Raw genomic sequence first — 19693 nt, 5'->3', positions numbered from 1 at the left:
ACCGGCTCGTCTGTTCGGTCCCCTGAGGCCCAACGCTTAGCGCTCTTGCTAGCTGGCCGCACTCTTCCTCTGCCCATCGCTGTTCCGAAGCTCACGCGCTCACGGTCGTCTGACCCTGCTTTCTCGTCTTCATTTGCGTCAACACTTTTTTTCGCATTTTCATTTTTGGTTTCTTACTACACTCCCCCCAACTTTCAGTACGTTGTGTCGTGGAAAGCTTTAGTGTTGACGCGACACAACGGAACACAGCAATAACAGGACCAATCACTGGCACATGCAGAAATGTCAGCATTGCAAGCATTTGTCACAAAACACTGCGCGACACTTGCTCTGCACACTATCACGTGAGGTTGATGCACTTCTTTCACGTTTGAACACGGTCGGCAGTGTCGCGTACTACCACAAACCTGCGTACCGTACTTGCTCCGCACACTATCACGGGAGGTTGATGCACTTCTTTCATATTTGAACACTGTCGGCAGTGACGCGTACTACCACACACCTGCGTACCGTGTATGCGCCACAACCAGGTGCGCTCATACTACTTGCTCTAAATATAAAGCACACGCCGACACTCAGCACCACAACGCAAGATTCACAACACAGGTGTCTCGTCACAGTGGCAACACCGCACCATACTTCTAGTCAGCGTCAATAAGTATTGTCACGTTGCTGGTACGTTTTGCTCTGGTGTCGTCGATAATGACACTGGAAAGACGGTGTTCGCATCGATGGCAAAGGCGGCGATGGTGACTACTGCACTGCGTCACAGAGGATCCTCGTGCCATCGTTATAAAGCCTAAGAAGCTCCGGCCGATTTCGAATGCACCAGCTGCTTCTGCATTGCTCAAACTAGGCATGCTGCCTGGCTCGTCAGCGTAGCGGTACCCTGGGCGTTGGGTCATGAGACGACCACATGTCATCTTGTAGGGTGACTATACTGTGGAAACGCGTCACACCTGGTCGCGATTTCCGCCATGGCGAGGCCGAAAGCAGTGAAGATCCATCCGGACGTGCCCATGTTTGCCATAGCATCGCGCATGCCATCTGGGTGTCGCTGTCTGCTACAATAGCACTGCTGTCACTCGGCCCGGTCCTTGGTGCACGGGGTTGTTTGGTGGTTTCACTCACGGTGATCTGATATCCTCGCTTTCCTTGACGACCTTTTGACTTCTTCGGCGTTATTTCGTCGATGTCCGCGCATAGACTGGAATTGCCCGTCTTGTTGTCTCTCATGCTAAAGGTGTCCAGTGATAGGGCTCCTCTGATGTTTCCAAGGACAGCATCAAAAAGTGAATCACACAGGCAGTGCGCACAAACTTGTCCCTTGAAAATAGGCGTATTGAGGTAGACCACAGCTTCTGGTAGGTATCGCACAGTGCTGTCCAGTAAGTACACTGGGCTCGTCGCTCCCATGAACTTCTTCGGAACCAAGGATTGCCGCACGACGACCGTGTTGCAGCCAGTGTCTCAAAGTACATGCACTGGTCTGTTCTCTAGGAACCCCTCCTCGACAGGCATGTCAGCGACTCCAACGTTCGCGGATCGTCGACTTGATGTGGCATTGATGATGGGTATTGCTCCGCCATCTTGGAGAACAATGTAGCCACTCTTATGCTGATCAGGTGTCAAATCTTCACATTTTTCCGACATCATACATGATGCCTTGTCTTTGCCAAATTTTTTATTGGAGCATCTGTCAGTGCTGTGTCCACTTTGTTTACATACTCCGCATCAGCTGGAAGTATTTCCTTTTGTGCGGAACTAGCAGTCGGCTGCGCGATGGCCTGCCTTGTCACACCGAAAACAGCGACTTGCAGGCTTCTCCGTCTTCTATGCGGACTCCGGCTTGGACACCGAAGGCCCCGGATCCTTTGGAATTAGTTCTCTTCCTAAGTTTGTGAGCGCCTGTGCTTCCGTGAAGTTATCGGCAGCCTCGCACAGCGACTTCAGGGTTTTGCAAATTCTTTCTTTGAGAAAGATCCTGAGTGCCGGAGAACAACCCTTCATGAATTGCTCACTTATCATCAGGTCTCGCAAGCTAGCAAACTTTGTACCCGTTTTTCCCACTTGAAGCCAACGGTAAAAGTAGCCGGAGAGTCTTGCAGCATACCAGTCTCGTTTTCTTCGGGCTTCGCCTTACGAAATTTTTCGCGGTAGCCTTCCGCAGTATCGCGGAACCTCTGAAAAAGCGCCGCTTTCAGCTGATCATAATTCAGCGCAGCTGTTGGATCTAACCGGCCTATGACTGTTGGCGCTTCTCCTGTCATGCATAGGCTAAGCGTAAGAGCCCACTTTTTATGCGGCCACCTTTGACACGTTGCAACCCGTTCAAATCACCGTAGGTATGCATCGAGGTCGTCCCAAGCTTCATGGAAGGCCAAAATCAGTTTGTGAGGACTGCAGACCTTTGTCATTCCTCTGGCGCTCATGCTGGATCCTCCTTGTTTGTCAGCCACCATTAGCTGTACCCTGCTTGTGCTCTCCTTAAGTCGAAGCTTCAGCTTGAGGATCTTCAGCTCTTGTTCCTGCACCTTCTGCTGCTGCTCTAACCGCTTCTGCTGCCTCTCAGCATTTTATTTCGCGATCTCGCGCTCCTTAGCACGCTCATCTCGAGCTTCAACCCACTCTTGCTCAACCCACTCTCTGAGCTCCTCGTTCTCCAATCCTAGCTGTCGGCCAAGTGCAATTAATTTCTCCCTGTCCATGGCAAAGGCTCTGTCTGAGTAATGGCTTTAGATTTTAATAAGCCATTCTGGCAGGCTCGCCAAATGGGGTGATTCTTAGGCCCTCAGACGCAGAAATTCAAGACAAGGACGAGAAAAACATTTAGCGACTTCACACACAAAACAATCACAACACTGTGGCTATCTGTTCAACACACTGGCTCTATAATTCAGTCATACAGTCCTTATGTCTACGCGCACGCGAGTAAACCACCGCCCTCACTACTCGGAAGTCTAATTCCGTCGGGTGCCACTCACGGGCCCAAGAACCACCACAGTTGCCCTGTATCCAGCGATCGTTACTGGTTGTGTCGCTGCATCAAACATAAAAGTTGCCACTCCATGAGAGAATTGGAAACTTTTACCAACTGGCCAACTGGTCTCGGATGCAGCAGACATGATCAAACAAAACCAAAAATTTATTGAACTACTTGTACATCAACGATATTGAGAGCCGAATCAAATATGTCACTAGTGACCCGCTAAAGCAACCTTATACAATACTCACAAGATAATGTGAAGGCTGCGTCGCCAAAGCTCAACTCACCACGAGGGACCCACAGGAGACAACCCATGGCGCAGTCCCCTTGGGCCCATAATGGAAGACAATCGTTGGCACCAGCCTCCACACACCAAAAAAAAGCCGCTTATGTCTTATTTGCCGCCACCCAGCCTCACCGCCAGGTGTCACTCCTGATACTACTGTGCTAATGATAATGATTATGATAAAACACGTGCGAGCACCGTGCTGCCTACCGCTGAATGACTGTTAACCCTAAATGCGGCTTCTCTGCGAGACACATGCACGCCTCAAGACACAAACGACTTTACAGGGGTGATAGCACCCTCACACACTGCAACTTAAATAATACTCTAGTGCATATATATTAGACTTGTGCGAATAGTGAATTTTAGGTTCAAAGCGAATAAGGATTTTGGACGAGTAGCAGATATCACCTACAAAGAAAAATGGTCATAGTTATCATGACCTAGCTAATGCACTCAATTCTTTTTAATTGACATGAGTCCTCTATGCAAATTCCTTTTTTTTTTTCATTCATAGGAAGTTGAAACAACTTTGAGTAGTGGCAGGATTTGACTTTCGGTAGGATGCGAGTGATTCATAACATTTTAAAAATTTATTGTACTTAGAGCATATAAACCAACATAACAGGCTTTTATGCTTAAAAAATGATGAATCAATGTGAGGGTAATATAGTCATTTAAAGGGGTGCTGCCAAATTTTTTCAAGTAGCCATAGAATGGATTCACTAAATACACTTATTGCCTCACAAATTAACGACCGCAAAAAAATTTAGACTGTTCAGTACGAGCGGATATGCAAACATTTGTGACACGCTGCAATTGCATTCCATCTTCTCGTCCCGACAAAAGCGCTGCAAGTTAAGCAGGGAGGGATGGAATGGGGAAAAAAATAGGTCACATGCGCCTCATGACGTTGAGAACTTTTTTTTTCTTCGAATACGTGGCTTTTCAGTAAGATTGCACATGAACGCGTTGACAAGTGGTGGCCTCTCGCCGCGGCCCTAGTAACGGCTGAGGGCACCATGCTGTAATCAGGCGATGGCTGATACAATGGCTGTGACTAGTGATATTTGGGCTTGTGGGGTCATTTGCAGCGAGGAGAGAGCAATTTTCAGCTGCTGAGAATTTATGGTGAATTGCAGGCCGGGTGCTACACTGTAATATTTGGCTCCCGTCTTCTCAACAGCCTCGACCATCGATCGGCAAAGTTTTCTGGTCATGCTCAAAAAGTGTTGCAGGGCCGCTTCAAATTTGAAGTGGGGCAGAGCGAATTTTTTTGGATAGGTGTTTTCACAGCTTAGCACTTCTACACTGCAGTGAAACCACCTTTACAGGCAGTTAGATGTGGACTAATACACCATATTTTTTGGCAAAGATGGCAAGCTAGCAGCTGAAATTGTGATGTGGAATATCCAAGTTGGCTCAGTCACACACAAAGTTCCTTTTTTTCCATGAGCAAATCGAACTTTTTGTTTGAGCGCACCTTGCCCAGAATGGTGCGCACTTGGTATTGCTAAGCAGTTGTGTGCTGGCTCGGATCAATGTGTGCCTGTACTGGCTCCCTCAGGGGCGCAGTCTTCGCTTTATTTACCATCAGCTTGGGAATGCGTGAGGCAGCCTTGGGTGCCTGCGATGTGCATCAGGGATTTTTGGGGGGGGGGGGGGGGGGATTGCGTTTTCAGTTGCAACTTTTTTTAAAGCTGTGTTTCATTTACTACAAACTTCGGGATACAGCGAACGGATGCCGCGTCATGCTCAGGTTCGTTATATGCAGGTTTTACTGTATATATTTTACATAATATCTGTGACAGAAATACGTCAGGTGGACCCCGGCATAAAGCAGTTTCATCTAAAAAAAAAAGCGCACTGTGGGCAAATTGAAGAAAAAACAACAAAGAGTTATAAGGCAGCGGCAAAGCCTCATTAACGTGTGAAGTATGGCTTGAGTCATGCAATGTGAGCACTCTCTGGGTAGTGCTTTCGACGTTGGGGCAACATGGTTTTGTCTGGGACAGCCTCATACTTCCCATTGCTCACGCGACGCACCCCTTTGCAGAGCCCAAAGTAGTGATTTAGAAGCTTTTGGACAACCCTTGGTGGTGAACCGGAGGCTATACCCAAACTTGATCTCCTGGGTGATATTCAATTTGATTATGGGAAAGATTATAGTGGCTGTCATCCGCAGTTTATTGTTGCATGATGTGCTGGCGTGCCAACTGCTGGCGTGCTGCCAAGCTTTTTCGGCATATCAAGTAAGCTGCTCAGTGTCACATGAAAGCAGAGCATCGTAATCGTGTGGCAGCATAGCATCCGGCATGGTCTGGAGCGCGAGCCCATGGTTCATGAGCAGGTGGCAATAAGCAGGGACACAAGCGAGGTGCTCAAACAGCCACCTGGGTGGGCATGTGCTGCATTATTGTTCAAACAGATAGTCTCCGTACTGTAGTATGAAGATGTCAACTTCCAGGGTAAGCTTGACACTACGTACAGACATGTATGGGTGCATCTGTGACCTCATTTTTTGACAGTAAACAAACACTCGCTACAAATAATGCAAATAACTTAGACATTTCAAGACTTCTGTGATTCCTTTGTTTGCATAAGTGGAAAAAGCTGGGGCTCCTTTTTGTTTTGCATGGCGAGTGTTTGGTTACTCTCAAGTTAATATTTGCTCTTCTCGAGATGATTTCATGAACTTTGTACTTTATGCTACCTTGTCTTATTTGTTGAGCCTTTATCGCTTACTTGCAGTAGACGCCAGGGACTGCACTCTGGCATTTTCATGGCACTGTCCTCTATGACCAGCCAGGACGCTGATGAACTCTGCTCTGGACTGAAAGCCTGCAGGTGAAGTTTGTCTGCTGTGACGTGAAAAGTACCAGCTAGCCCTGTAGCAGCTTGTAGTATTGCCTGATAATTGTCCTGGGTTCCATTGGCACTAGATTAGCCTTCAATGTATTGACAACGATTTCGACTTTCTTTATACATTTGGCAAGGTAGTACAATTTCAATAGAAAATGTGGTGCTACTTAGGGCACTGGTTGTGCATAATCAAACATTGTTGACTTAGATGTTGTTTAAAGGGGTGGTGGCATGGGCTAGTTAGTAGGTAATGATTATTGTTACAGTGCGAACTTGTGACAAGGACAAGAATGCTCGTCTTCGTGTGCTTTTTGTCCTTGTCCTGAATTCGCGCTAGTATAATAATAATTAGAAGCGGTGTTTGTATAGTGTCTCCTTGTAGAACAATTCAACCACACCACGCTCCCGATTGTGGTGAGTTTCTTCTCTGATTTTCGATGTCTGAACTACACAATTTTCGAGCGTTTTCACTTTCAGCTTGTAAATTGGGGACCAGCACAGTAGTTATAATGCGTGCACCTGTTTGTTGTATAATAAAACCTGTGCTTGTAATTGTTACCTTTTGGTATCTTTTAGGCATCTCCCTTGTTTTATCATATAAAAGCCACATCTCCAATCAACCCACATGCTTAACTACAACCTATTATTGTCAATGGTCAACTGAGGAAGGGAGAGACAGTGTAGGCTCTGCCCTCTGGTTGCCGAGTGATGCCACTGCCCCACTTTCAAAAACTTCAGGAGGTGAAGCGTGGGCCACAAGGTACCCATGCATGCACTAGCGCAATTACTCATGGTTGAAACCTTTAAGTTCCCCGTAAACTGTATTGCATGAAATATGTAAACAGGAACAATGAGTGCACACCATCAACATTTTTACTGTCAGACTGAAGTGACCTTCTGTACCTAGATACAGAACCATATTATAACACATGACAGCAAGTACGCGTAAACAAGACCACTCAGTAAAAACATCTCATGCCATACTTATAGAGCTACTGTTGATATGTAGTTGCTGCCATGTGCACTGTAGTTTTGTATCTAAGTAAACAAGGTCACATCAGTCTGATAATAAAAAAATGTTTATATTGTGCTCCGTGTTTGTGTCTCTGTATTCCTGTCTACGTCTTTTACGCACAACAATCTGTAATTAATGGTAAACCAACAAGCCCTAGTCTAACCTTCGTAGTGCACACCTGTATATGAATGCTGTAGATTAATTATGCAACCTGAAGGAACGAGGATAACATGTTTAAATTAACAGGAGTTCTGCTTGCTGCAAGAAGAACAGATGAAGACAATTAAAACAACACACTGACCACGATTAAAAATAAATAAAAGCACGTTTTCTCCCTCCTATGGGAGCCTTATTCACAAATGAAAAATGACTCGGTGAGCGCTGCAGTTGTGCATGTTGTAAAATGTGACTTAAGCTATGTGCGCGTGCGTGTAGAAAGTTTCCATCATTGCGATAGAGTGTGTTCGCCATTGTCTGGATTGTGATAGATTCGAGATGAAGCCGAGATGATCAGCTCTTTTTCCTTTCTTTCATTTTTGTGTTATCCCAGCCTATTTTGTGTACAGGCAGTTCCGTGCGCTCAGCCATTGGTTCGATGAGACCTTCTTTTTATTCTGCTACACAGTATAAAACCACTCATGTGAAAGGCAGTTGTTCCATTTAAGATGACCAGTTAAACTTTTGTTTAAGAGATTTTTATGTACAGTCGAGCTCCGCTACAAAGAACGCCGCTTCAACGAAATTTCCGCTACAACGAAAAATTAACGGTTTCCCGTCGGCAGTCCATAGGACTCAATGCATAAATATTGTCACCACAACGAACACTTTTTTTTCTGCTGTCCCGCTTCAACGAAACTTCATGATGCAATTCCAAGCTCAGATATTTATTGCTATACAGTAAACACAGTCTTTAACACTTTGATGCATTTTCAGAACCTGAAAATAAGCGACGAAGTCTAAAACACGCATTGGCACCACCAGAAACCACCGCTGTGCAGCAAGCTTGGGCGCCGCCATTGCTCTATAGCGATAGCAATGAGACTGCCCTGCTTTTGCCACTGGCGTTTTTTTGAGACGCAGACGATCCGAAGCTGAACCTCAGTCGCTCAGTTAATGCTTTTCTTTCACGCAGCTGTGCGAAATAATGCCTTTTTCGATTCCAATGTGTATAATTTCGTTTGTCCTTGCCCATTGTAATAACTAATCAGAGAAACTGTTCGTCCGCATTATCAAGAAAATCAGCTAGCCGCGAGTGGTGGATGCTAAGAATGACATAGAATAAGGCAAAAGTCACCGCTCCACGATACCCTGCCTCCATGTTGGCGTTGTAGGATACTCTTTGACGGTGGACAGCTGCTGGTGTTAACGTGTTAATGCAGCTGTTCGGTTCGTTCGCGAAAGTGGTTGTAGGCCTTGTTTCAGCTTGCTTTTCATGATGGCCTCGCGATGCATGGTGAGAGTCGCGTCGTGACGCTGCTGGGAAAGTATAGGAAGCAGCGGACACTTTTTTAGTTTTGAGAATAAACGTTCCTTTGTTTTGCTAGCTCAGATCAGCTATATTTTTTCCATTTCACTACAACGAAATTTTCGTTTTAAGGAAATTTTTCCCGTGCCCTGTTAGTTTCGTTGTAGCGGGGTTTGAGCATACTAAGAGTCTACTGTGCTCGATAATTCTAACTGCGTGCGCACCTCAGTTGGTTGAATATGCCTAGGTGAATAGTCAATTGAAGTGTTGAAGCAAATGCAAGGCTAATGTAGGTTTCGTTAAAATATTTCTAATAATGTAGCATATATAATGCATTCTAAAGAAAAAGTGAGCATTTTATTGTGACCCAATTTACTTAGAACTAGGCTTGTACGAATGTAACTCAATTTGGATCACTGTGAAGTTGAGGCAAATGTAATAAAGCAGGATTTGAATAGCATTAGGGGCCATGTTATAAGTGGTAAAATATGTTACATTTTGTTTCAAAGGTAGTTACATGTGGTAAAATACGTCTGTTCATTTGTTTTGAATACTTCAATATATTGGAAATTTTAAATTCATGTTGAAAATTTGAATATTTGATGCACTTGAATATTCACCCAGGCCTATCAAAGTACTCTTAATAAACCATGACTGCATGGGAATACAGTACTGGCGTAATAACTGCTATAATGGAGCATCGTAAACTATTGATTTCATGTTCTCATACATGTACACTGGCACATGTGTAACATCTTAAGTATGAGTAAAGGAAGGTCCAATTCAAGGGATGTGCCTTTCACTGTCGGAAAACATCCCTAGTGTAACACAATAAAAAACAATTTGGTTGTCTTATACAGCAAGCTTTTGCGGCGTTATAGGGATCTTTTTATAGTTTTTAAACTGCTATCATTCACCACTGAGCCAATGCTTATGAACCTCAGGGAAAAAAAATCAACAAAACAGTAAAATAAGGTGCACATGCAAGCTTCTATTGCACAACAGCAGTTTAGTGATAACGTCTCATACAGAGGGGTGTTTCATCATGCAGCTCTACAACACCTGCCACCAAAATTTTTTGTTATTATGCTGTGCCCCATTCTGCTACACAGATTCTGGAATTGGGGTCATGGACATATTTTCGTTGTTTAAAGGCTCCATGTTGCATTAACAAATAGGCAGGCTGCATAAGAGCAAAATATGACAGGACAGTGGAGACCCTGGGTTACGCAACTGTGGTACTACTAATGAAAATATTAAGGATGTAACAAGACTTATCCAACAGTAACTCGCACAGGCCATGCTTGCTTCAACTTTGGGGTGGGCATTTCTTTCTTCTATTTTGAATTTTCTGGGCTGAACAACTTTAATAAGTGGGCTCCCATTGCTGCGGAGATTACATAGTTGTCCAGCAACCTTAGGCTGCGTCGCATTCTGAGTGTTCTATATGATAAACCAGCGTTGCTTATTATATGATACGAGTGCCACAGCATCATGTGGCCTCTCATGTCTGGGTGCGTCGTTTTCTATAGCAAGGCTTAGGCTTAGCGTCACCTACATGGTGTCAAAAGTGCACTTCAAGCCATGGAAGGACCCTGTCCGCCAGACGATGTTATATTTTCCAGGAACATCGCTCAGTGCTAGCGTAAGTTTCATTAGCGTTTTGAACTTTACCTTGAAGCCGAGGAAGGCGAGAAGGAACGCAATCAAAAGCAGAAAGTGGTGTTACTACTTCATGTTGCAGGGCTGAAAGCAATCGAAGTATTCGACACTGTCGGTTGCACGATGACAGAGAAGGAGAGCTATGACACATTCGTACAAAAGTTTGAAAGCTATTGCCAGCCTTGCATGAATAAAACTTTGGGACAAAAGCACGTCCAGGCGTACGGCGAACGTCTTTAAAGCTTCTTAAAAGGCCTGCTATTTAAAGCACAGAGTAGCAAGTTCAAAATTTTGCATGAATCTATGATATGCAATCGAACTGTGTGCAGAACGACTGATGAGCAGCTTCAACAGCGCCTACTCAGAGAACACTCACCATAGCTGCAAAGTACAATTAAGTCGGCGCAATCTGCAAAAATAGGAGTAAATCAGAAAAGGGTAGAGCAGACTCCGGAAACAAAAGCTGTTGAAGCTATCAGCAATGAAAAAGTGTCACGCAAGGAAAAGATGCCAAACCAAAGAGCATGCAACAAGTGCAAGAGGTGGCTTGACCCGAAAAAATATCCGGCATACGCTCAGCGATACAGAAGGTGGGTCCGGAAGAATCATTTTGCAGTGGCCTGCAGAAAGAAGAAAGCGGTCAACATTCTCGAAGAGACACTTAGCAACTAGTCGAAAGTGCAGTAAGAAATGTTGCAAATAGTGTCCAGCAAAAGTTCAGAATGGGTGATAAATGCAACCATAATAAACAGTTAACTGGACCTTAAAGTGCACACAGGGTCACAGGGGAACTTAATCTCTGTGAGTAGGCTCAAGAATTTCGGAGGACACAAGTACGAGCTTCGGGGGAGCAAAGTGACGCTACACAATCACAGCAGTCAAGTCATCAAGCATCCTGGAACGGTAGCGATGCCAGTTATTTACCAAGACAAAACCGTGAGCCTGAAATTTTTTGTGGTGTTAAAAATATGTGCTCTACTCGGACTTGCTACGTGTGAGGACTTTGGCCTTGTGTGTTGCACCATGGAGGTATCAGCAGGGCTGTCTCAAATTGGACCGGGACATGCAACGCTTGAGGAATGCAACATGAAAGACTACCCGAACTTGTTTTGTGGCTTGGCATGTGTTCGAATGCTGTGAAAGATTGCTTCGCCAAGGAACACGACCACTTATCAATACCCGCATCGAGTGCCCCACCTCCTCAAGAAACCGCTGAAGGTTGAGTTGCAGCGTATGAGTGACACGGGCATTGCCGCAAGTGTTGAAAAACCGATTGACTGCGACAAAGCATTTGGGCTTGAAAACAAGAAAAAAAATTCCAGAACACAGCAGTTGATTCAGCAGATTCAGTACCGAGCGAGGTGTGGTGATCAGTCTGTAAAAAAAGAGGAATCACAAGAAAAGGCTTAGAAGAGGAAAACAAAATCAGATATCTTAGACAAGCTACTTTTCAGGCCTGTTGAAAAGGTGAAAATAGGGGGCGTCTGCTCTGGTGTCAGAGACCAAGACACCGTGGATAACTGGGCTGAACCCAAGCTTGTAGAAGTTGCAGAAAAAAGTATGCAGAATATGAAAGGCAAATGCTAAAAACAGACATTATTTCCAAGCACTTCTTGCATGTTCTGGAGCTGAACAAGTATGGCTGGCTCCAGAAATGTCCGAACAGAGGACCGAAGAGGACGCCACACCTGTTTGTGGGGCGTCCTCTTCGCACACCAGTAGTGCACAACTGTTTGTGCACTACTGCCTCACGCGTGGTCTTCCTGACTTCAATTCACTTTGCAGCTGAAAGATTACAGAGAAATGTCTAAGTGATACACCAAGAGGAACGCTTTCAAGACTTCAGCCAGGAGACATCATTCATCTGAGGAGTGAGAAGAGAGGTTCATGAGAGTGAAGGTTGCATGACCAGGCTCCACTTTGTTTCTACAGCATACTCATAGAAGACCATGAGAAATACAGGCAAACTAGACAGCAGCTTTGACCCACACCGGAAGACTTCAACTTTGAGAACCTACATATCTCATGATGAGATAACAAGAGACGTGCACACACACTGTCATGGCTCTAGAATGAATTCCGAAGTGCCTCCAACATTTGACCAGGGTTACGGCGGCAGTGCTGGGTCATTGCCCCTATGACTGACCCAGTAGAATCAACCACCACAGCAGAAAGCTCTTCTAACGCATCACCTCTTCGGAGAATGTCACCCGGTGAAGTTTCTTTCTACAACAAGCAGTTCAAGCAGATCTTCTAAATGCAATGTTGACCTGTGTACATTCACCAAGAAAGGAAGGTGCAGCGGACATTACATAGTTGTCTGGCAATCTTGGGCTGTGCCCCCTTTTGAGAGCTCTAACAATAAACCGTCACTGGCTTACGAGACGCTACAGGTTCCGCAGCTTTGTGTAGTCTCTCTTGTCTGGGTGCATCTGTTCCTATAACAAGGTTTAGGCCCAGTGTTGGTTACACCTATCACTGTTCTTGCTGTATTTATCTGTCTATAATTCAGTCTACAGAAACTGGAAATGTAAAATGCAAGCTGAGAGGTGTTAAAGGTTCACTTTAAAGAACGCACCATCTTAAAAGGCATTTGTGCCACTCAGCATGTTTGATGGCAGCACTGGCGTCAGCAGCCACTGCAGGCACCAACTATAAATGATGGGCATGACTGGAAACTGTAATATCTAATGGATAGCACCAGTTGTGTCTGCGATTCGTCATTGTTATGCATTGCGTCTATGGAGTGATCAGCTGTGTACAACGAAAATGTCCCGAGTCATTGAACATGTCTAAATATGCTGTGTTTGGACTGTAGCTCATTGACCTCAGCTGCACATTGCCAAAGATCACGTACAGTGCAGACCATTAGGCTTGTGGGAATATTAGAATGTTCCAAATGTTTGAACGAATATTACTGTATTTGAATGCTCTTCGATTTGAATAAGGTAGTTGAAAATTTTAGAAGCATTCCAAATGAACGAATAGGTGTAGCCATTTGTAAAGGTGGTTTTGCTGTAGTGGATGGGTGTTGTATCATGAACGTGCCTATCAAAGAGTATATAAGTCCGCATCTAACGCATTGTAGAAGTAGTTTCACGGCAGTAAGTGGTGCAAAGCTGTGAAAACATGCATGCAGGGAAAAATTGTGCTGCTGCAAAGCCTTCTTTAAAGGTTAAATTAACTTATTATTCTCACATCGATTCAGTATTTTTGAAGTTTAAAAGCTTGTTGTAGTGGCCTTAATGCACTAAGTATAATAAATTTTAAAATATAACACATTTTATAGGTTACCACTTGCATTCTATTAAATGTCAAATCGTTCTATTAAAGGTTGTTTCCACTTACTTTGAAAAAAAAAATGAATGGAATGTGCACATGTCTTAATTTAACTTTTTTTTTTAAATATTGTGCAGTTTAGTTGGGTCATGACAAATAGGCTCACTTTTTTATATGTAGCATATGCTATTCGAATTCAAATCAGAATTACTCTGCCAAAATCACTATTTTCACAAGCCAACAGACCATTTTAACATAACCACTTGAAGGGCAGAACCGGCTATAATGCTGTATTTTCTGACTCCTGTTTACCCTACCATAGTACTCCATGTACATGTGTACCCCTTATTGTGCAGTCGCCCGACTTCAAAGATCAGTTATACAGTGGTCACCAGAAATTCCTCAGAGAAACAAGGGAGCAACTGCACTTCTCAGCAGAGAAGCTCTGGCCAGGTAGAGAGCGAGATCAGTTATACAGTGGTCACCAGAAATTCCTCAGAGAAACAAGGGAGCAACTGCGCTTCTCAGCAGAGAAGCGCTGGCCAGGTAGAGAGCGAGATCAGTTATACAGTGGTCACCAGAAATTCCTCAGAGAAACAAGGGAGCAACTGCGCTTCTCAGCAGAGAAGCACTGGCCAGGTAGAGAGTGATAAGAATTACAAAGGAGCGGAACGTGTTACGAATCAGTCAGGAGCAGAGGAAGGGGGAAAAAAAATTCCGCCATATCCACGAAGTGAATGATGATGAGTGGGCGAAGCTCCGGAGGTAAACCTGATAAACCATGAATCCTCTGTACATTTTGCCCACTCGATTTTATTACATCGCTCCCCCTAGCGTACGTCGCCGCACTAAATCGAACGATTGCCTTCAACCAATGACACGCGCCATATGTGACATCATTCCTATTTTATAAGATCTCGCGTCTTTCATCAACTACAAGTACCGCTTTCTAGTTTATAACATCTTGCATCTTTTCATCATCAGCTACAAGTACCACCATCTAGTAAACACTACAAGAACTAAATGAGAGGTGGCTACATACAGGAGACGGTTCCGCCATCTAGTGAACACTGCAAGAACTAAACTAGAGGTGGCTACATACAGGCTACAGGGGACGCATAGCCCACGCCCTAAGGAGCTTCGCCCCTAAAAAGGGAAGGGGGTGGTGATAGGTGGGGCTCAACGCAGGTGCGTGGTGAGAGTTGGGGCAGCAGTTGCAGTAATGACGGAAAAGCTTTTGCCGCCTTTGCTTCGGCCACTTGTCGTATGTGCCCTGCCCCAAACAGGTGCCTGCATGCCCATTAAGAGTGCGCTACTGCTGTTTGTCTCTTTGGTCATTTATCAGAAAAATAGTTGTGTTGTCATAGAGCGCATATTTTGCACATGAGCATCCAATTCCCCTGTAAGTGACAATGTTTTGAGACGGGATCGGGCTTTCCCTTTTGACCACTGACAGGTGGGCTTACAAGCTTGGAAGACTTATCTCAGGATAGTTGCTGCAGCTATTCTCCTGACCACTAACAGAAGCATTGTTTCTGCTTGTGCTGTCGTCGGTTCAGCTTGTGTGTTCAATGTCTTCTACGCCCGACCTCCGTGTTGTCTAGGGCAAGCTTCTCGCAATGGCATGCCTGGTTGCAACCAACACAGCAGGCCTAACAAGCGCTATAGCTGCATCAGCAGTAACGTGAACTGTCAAAGTTGCAGTGTGGTCTGAGGTAGTGGAGCATTTTGCAGCTGTTGCATTTGGAAGGGGTGACCTGCATTTTCAATGAAAACAAGAGCATGTGTGTGCAAGAGCGGTTGTTCATGGTCGCCACTGTTTCCGCCATTGCGCACGCGCCTGCAAAATGGAAAATGTGTGGAAATTCGAATAGCCATTTGATGTACAGCCAAAACGCTTTGTAAGAGACACTCATATAAGAGACAAATAGATATGAGACAGTAGTGTGCCTACAGTAAAATACGGAGTGTCAAGAAAATGCATACTAAGTACCCTACTTAGTAATATAAGAGACATCTCATATAAAAGACAAGAATTGCAGAATTGCTCACCTAGCGTGCCTCTTACAAAGGGATTTAACTGTTTAGTTTCTATGCAATTTAGTACCGTGGTGAAGTCTGCATAAAACAAGGTGGTCCAATATGTTAATTGGCCACTTTTCATTATGGCAAATTCCCCCCCCCCCCCACATTCATTATGTCGGCACCGCAGTTGTGCTGATACTAATTATTCACAACATTTTCAAAACTTAAAGAGACGCTGAAGGCAACTATAAAGTCTACGTTGATTGTTGAAATAGCGCTCCAAAAACCTCGTAGTGTTACCTTTGTGCCAAGGAAGGGCTTATTATAAAATCACGAATTGGCCCGCTTCGGGTTAGTGCTTTGAAATTACCCGCCTCGAGATGCGATTCAACTCACATCACTGTTGTCGTGCACAACGTCGCCCGGCTTTACTGCGTGGTTGCCGACACTAGTAGAGAGAACGAAAGCAGCGAGAGCCACAGCAGCAACAACGGCCATTGATCAATTTTATGCCATTGGCTCCGAGATTGCAGACATGTTTTGGCTCAACTGGGCTCCGCTAAATGGCACGACATGTCAACAGTCACCACGTGAAAATTTAATTTTTGAACTACTCATGCCATTTTCTGTAGTAACCACCGGTGTTGTTTTCTTTTTTTTATGAATCAAACAGAAACGAACAAGAAGAATTTTATTGCGTCTCTTGATGCATGGGAAGTTCTTTATTTAGTGCAGCTAGATCTATTATTAGTAATTAATTGTAGGTGGTTCATCTGACATTGTTGGTATCGTTTTGAGAATGTCTTACTAAGGCGCACGTATTCTTGTGCAGTTACCTTAATTTTTCGGTAAATGGGGCCATAGCAGTTAATAATATTGTCGTTTCAAATGTTTTCATACACTGAGGTTTCACTCTGATGTAAATTGTTGTTTGACTTTACTGTCCCTTTAAGCAGATACAAACTTACATTCCAGTTGCGTGCCTGAGTGGTCTGAATTGTGCGGCTACCTGTTAGTGATGTTTTGCACATGTGCAGCCTAAGAAAAATGCTTTTTGTTTATAGTGCAGTACCACTTATTGTGCATATATTTGTGACTCTAGAAACGTATGTTATGAGCAGTTTGTGCTGTATGTCGAATTACATTTGTTTTATTGCAGATATTGATGACACTGGTAATTTGAGCTTCATAGAGTCTGTACAAATGAAAGATTTCAATCAGGCAATAGTACAGCATAGAAGCAGCAAATGTGTTGCACTGACTGCAGGGAGCTACTGAGCAGTCGGTTCTCCTCAATGGCCCAGCTTGGTTCAACGCAGCAGCTCAACCAACTTCTGACGAAATTGCAAATGTGCACAGTCCTCGAGGAAGGTGCTGCTCTTCTCCACAGGTCAGTGCTTCTCTTTTGTACATCTCTAAAAACCTGATTTCACAAGAATCAGTTTTAAAGCAGCTTTACTGAGTGCTATGCACTTCGATTTAGCACAGTGCTGCAGCTGTAAAAATAACCATTAATTTGGAGCTTAATTAAGTGTATACGTAGATGTTGGTGACACGAATGTGAATACAACAAATTACCAGTTATCACGAATAAAGTGAAAAATAGTCTTGTCATAGATACAGTGTTATGAGTATGTATTTATAACCAATTTTTGTATAAGGCAAAGTTAATTTCTTGTCCAGTGTAACTACATTATGTGTTGTGGGCATATTATAAGAATTTCTCATGCAAGCAATCGGACTAGAAAAGTAGAGTCCAGCATCATTTTGTACACTTCCTTTCTTTGTCACTGTCTTTCACAGGGAATTCTTATTATACACATGAAACCAACAAACTCAACTTTCAGAGCCTATTATTTACTAAATCAGAAAATGCACTCTAGATAGGGATACTGAAGGTTTATTCGAGGCTTTGACTGAAAGAAATTATTTCACAGCCCTCTAAACAAGGCTCTAAACAGCTCTCTAAACAAACCTAGAAAAGAACCTATAGCACTGTCTGGCCATCTGATGATGCCCCGCCGCGGTGGTCTAGTGGCTAAGGTACTCGGCTGCTGACCCGCAGGTCGCGGGTTCGAATCCTGGCTGCGCGGCTGCATTTCCAATGGAGGCAGAAATGTTGTAGGCCCGTGTGCTCAGATTTGGGTGCACGTTAAAGAACCCCAGGTGGTAGAAATTTCCGGAGCCCTCCACTACGGCGTCTCTCATAATCAAATGGTGGTTTTGCGACGTTAAACTCTACACATCAAATCTAATAAATGATATCCTATGTAAATGTGATCCGATGTTATCAAGCATTGGCTGCTTTAAAGAAAGAATTGCTGGAAGTACAAAGGATGCTCTAGAAGGGGTGTGTATGAGGATGGGGATACGAGAGATGGTAGCAAATGTTTTCAATTTGCCAATCAATCTTTGTCAAAGGTATGTCTGTCATCGTTAGTGGGTTAGTTTTAGAACTGAGAAGTGGTTTAGTCTGTTGTCTTGACATCTGGAAAAGAAGAAATTGTAGAGAAGATGAGCATGGTCATTTCGTGCCTGTACGAATCAAAGTATGGCAATAAGGGTTTTCACTGTAACAAAATAACAAAAACAAAGGCAATTGCATGACGTTCTCAGCTATGTCGTCACTCGGTATCCTTCGTCACCAATTTTTCTTTTTGGTGACATGAATTTTCCTAACATTACCTGGCACGCTGGTGTTCCTCTACTCGACCCCTTTTCGACACAATCCCAACAGTTCCTAGATTTTTGTAATTGTTTCAACTTTACCCAGGTTGTAACGAAACCAACAAGGGTAACTAATGAATCGTCTAATACATTAGACCTAGTTTTGTCAACTCATCCAGACTTCATATCCCCAATTATCTATCTTCCTGGTCTGAGCGACCATTTGGTGTTACATTTCGACATCACCATGTCTTTTTCACGTGGAACTGAAAAAGACAAGTACATCCGGGACTACCGCAATGCAGATTTTGACGCCATTAACCAAGATATGTGCGCGTACTTAGACACATTTTGTTGCAATTTTGAAGAGAGAAGTGTACAAGAGAACTGGGACCTTTTCAAAAACTTAGTTACTAATGTCACCAATGCGCACATTCCCCTTCGACGCATACGGAACAACACAAAAAGACCGTGGTATAACACGCATCTAAAACGTTTGTCTAATAGAAAAAAGCGCTATTTCCGCACAGCCAAGTTGCAAAATACTAGTGACTGCTGGGTAGCGTATCAAAATGCTGAGGCAGAATACGTGGAAGCTGTGCGTGCTGCTAAGAATCGTTTCCAAACGCATACGTTGCCTGAATTGTTATCAAGGAACCCCCGGCAATTTTGGAACGTTATCAATTCTAGCCAAAATGCGGATTTATCAATTAACGATGACTCTGGTGAGCCGCTACCACCATCTGAATGTGCCGCGTTATTTAACAATATTTTTTCAGCCAATTTCTCGGGAAATACTGCTGCGCCTGTTGACGCAGTTGTGTGCCGTGACTACCGCTCAATGTTTCCTATCATTTTTGATTCTGCAGGAATTTTGAAGTTAATTGACACCTTAAAAACATCCTCATCATGTGGGACTGACGGTATCAACTCAAAATTTCTCAAACAAACAAGCGCATATTCGTCTCTCTTCTTGTGTAAGATTTTCCAGCAGTCACTTGACCAAGCAACTTTGCCGCTGGACTGGAAGGTCGGTAAGGTTGTGCCGATACACAAGTCTGGTGATAAACACTCCGCTCTTAACTATCGGCCCATTTCACTAACAAGCATTCCGTGTAAACTAATGGAACATGTACTGCATTCACATATTGCGAAACTTTTAGAATCGAATTCATTTTTTACATCGGCCCAACACGGTTTTAGGCGTACGTTTTCCTGTGAAACCCAGTTGCTTCTTTTCACTCATCACCTGCATACCATTCTTGATAAACAATCTCTAATTGACTGCATTTTCCTGGATTTTGCAAAAGCATTTGAAAAAGTCAATCACGCTTTACTAATGCATAAGCTCTCCTCTCTCAACCTTGACTCGAATGTACTGGCATGGCTCAACTACTTTCTAACAAACCGTCTTCAGTACGTCACTGTTAACGGTCATGACTCGCC

General features: G+C 44.0%; 1 protein-coding gene across 3 annotated transcripts in view; it reads left to right on the top strand.

The window, feature by feature from the left end:
* Positions 1 to 19693, top strand: part of tefu (Serine/threonine-protein kinase tefu) — a 513274-nt gene that overhangs the window by 364843 nt on the left and 128738 nt on the right. For all 3 annotated transcript variants that reach the window (XR_012895493.1, XM_075896220.1, XM_075896221.1), the window contains 2 exons: positions 6024 to 6119; positions 16848 to 16970. Coding sequence is in view for 2 of the 3 variants with exons in the window: in XM_075896220.1 (XP_075752335.1) it covers positions 6024 to 6119; positions 16848 to 16970 (219 nt within the window). In the remaining variant the exon portion in view is untranslated. The remainder of the gene's footprint in view (positions 1 to 6023; positions 6120 to 16847; positions 16971 to 19693) is intronic.

This window comes from Rhipicephalus microplus, chromosome 5, assembly GCF_043290135.1.
Source record: "Rhipicephalus microplus isolate Deutch F79 chromosome 5, USDA_Rmic, whole genome shotgun sequence".
Taxonomy (NCBI): Eukaryota; Metazoa; Arthropoda; class Arachnida; order Ixodida; family Ixodidae; genus Rhipicephalus; species Rhipicephalus microplus.
The sequence above is the reverse complement of the archived record's forward strand: the minus strand, read 5'-3'. Positions and strand labels throughout refer to the sequence as shown.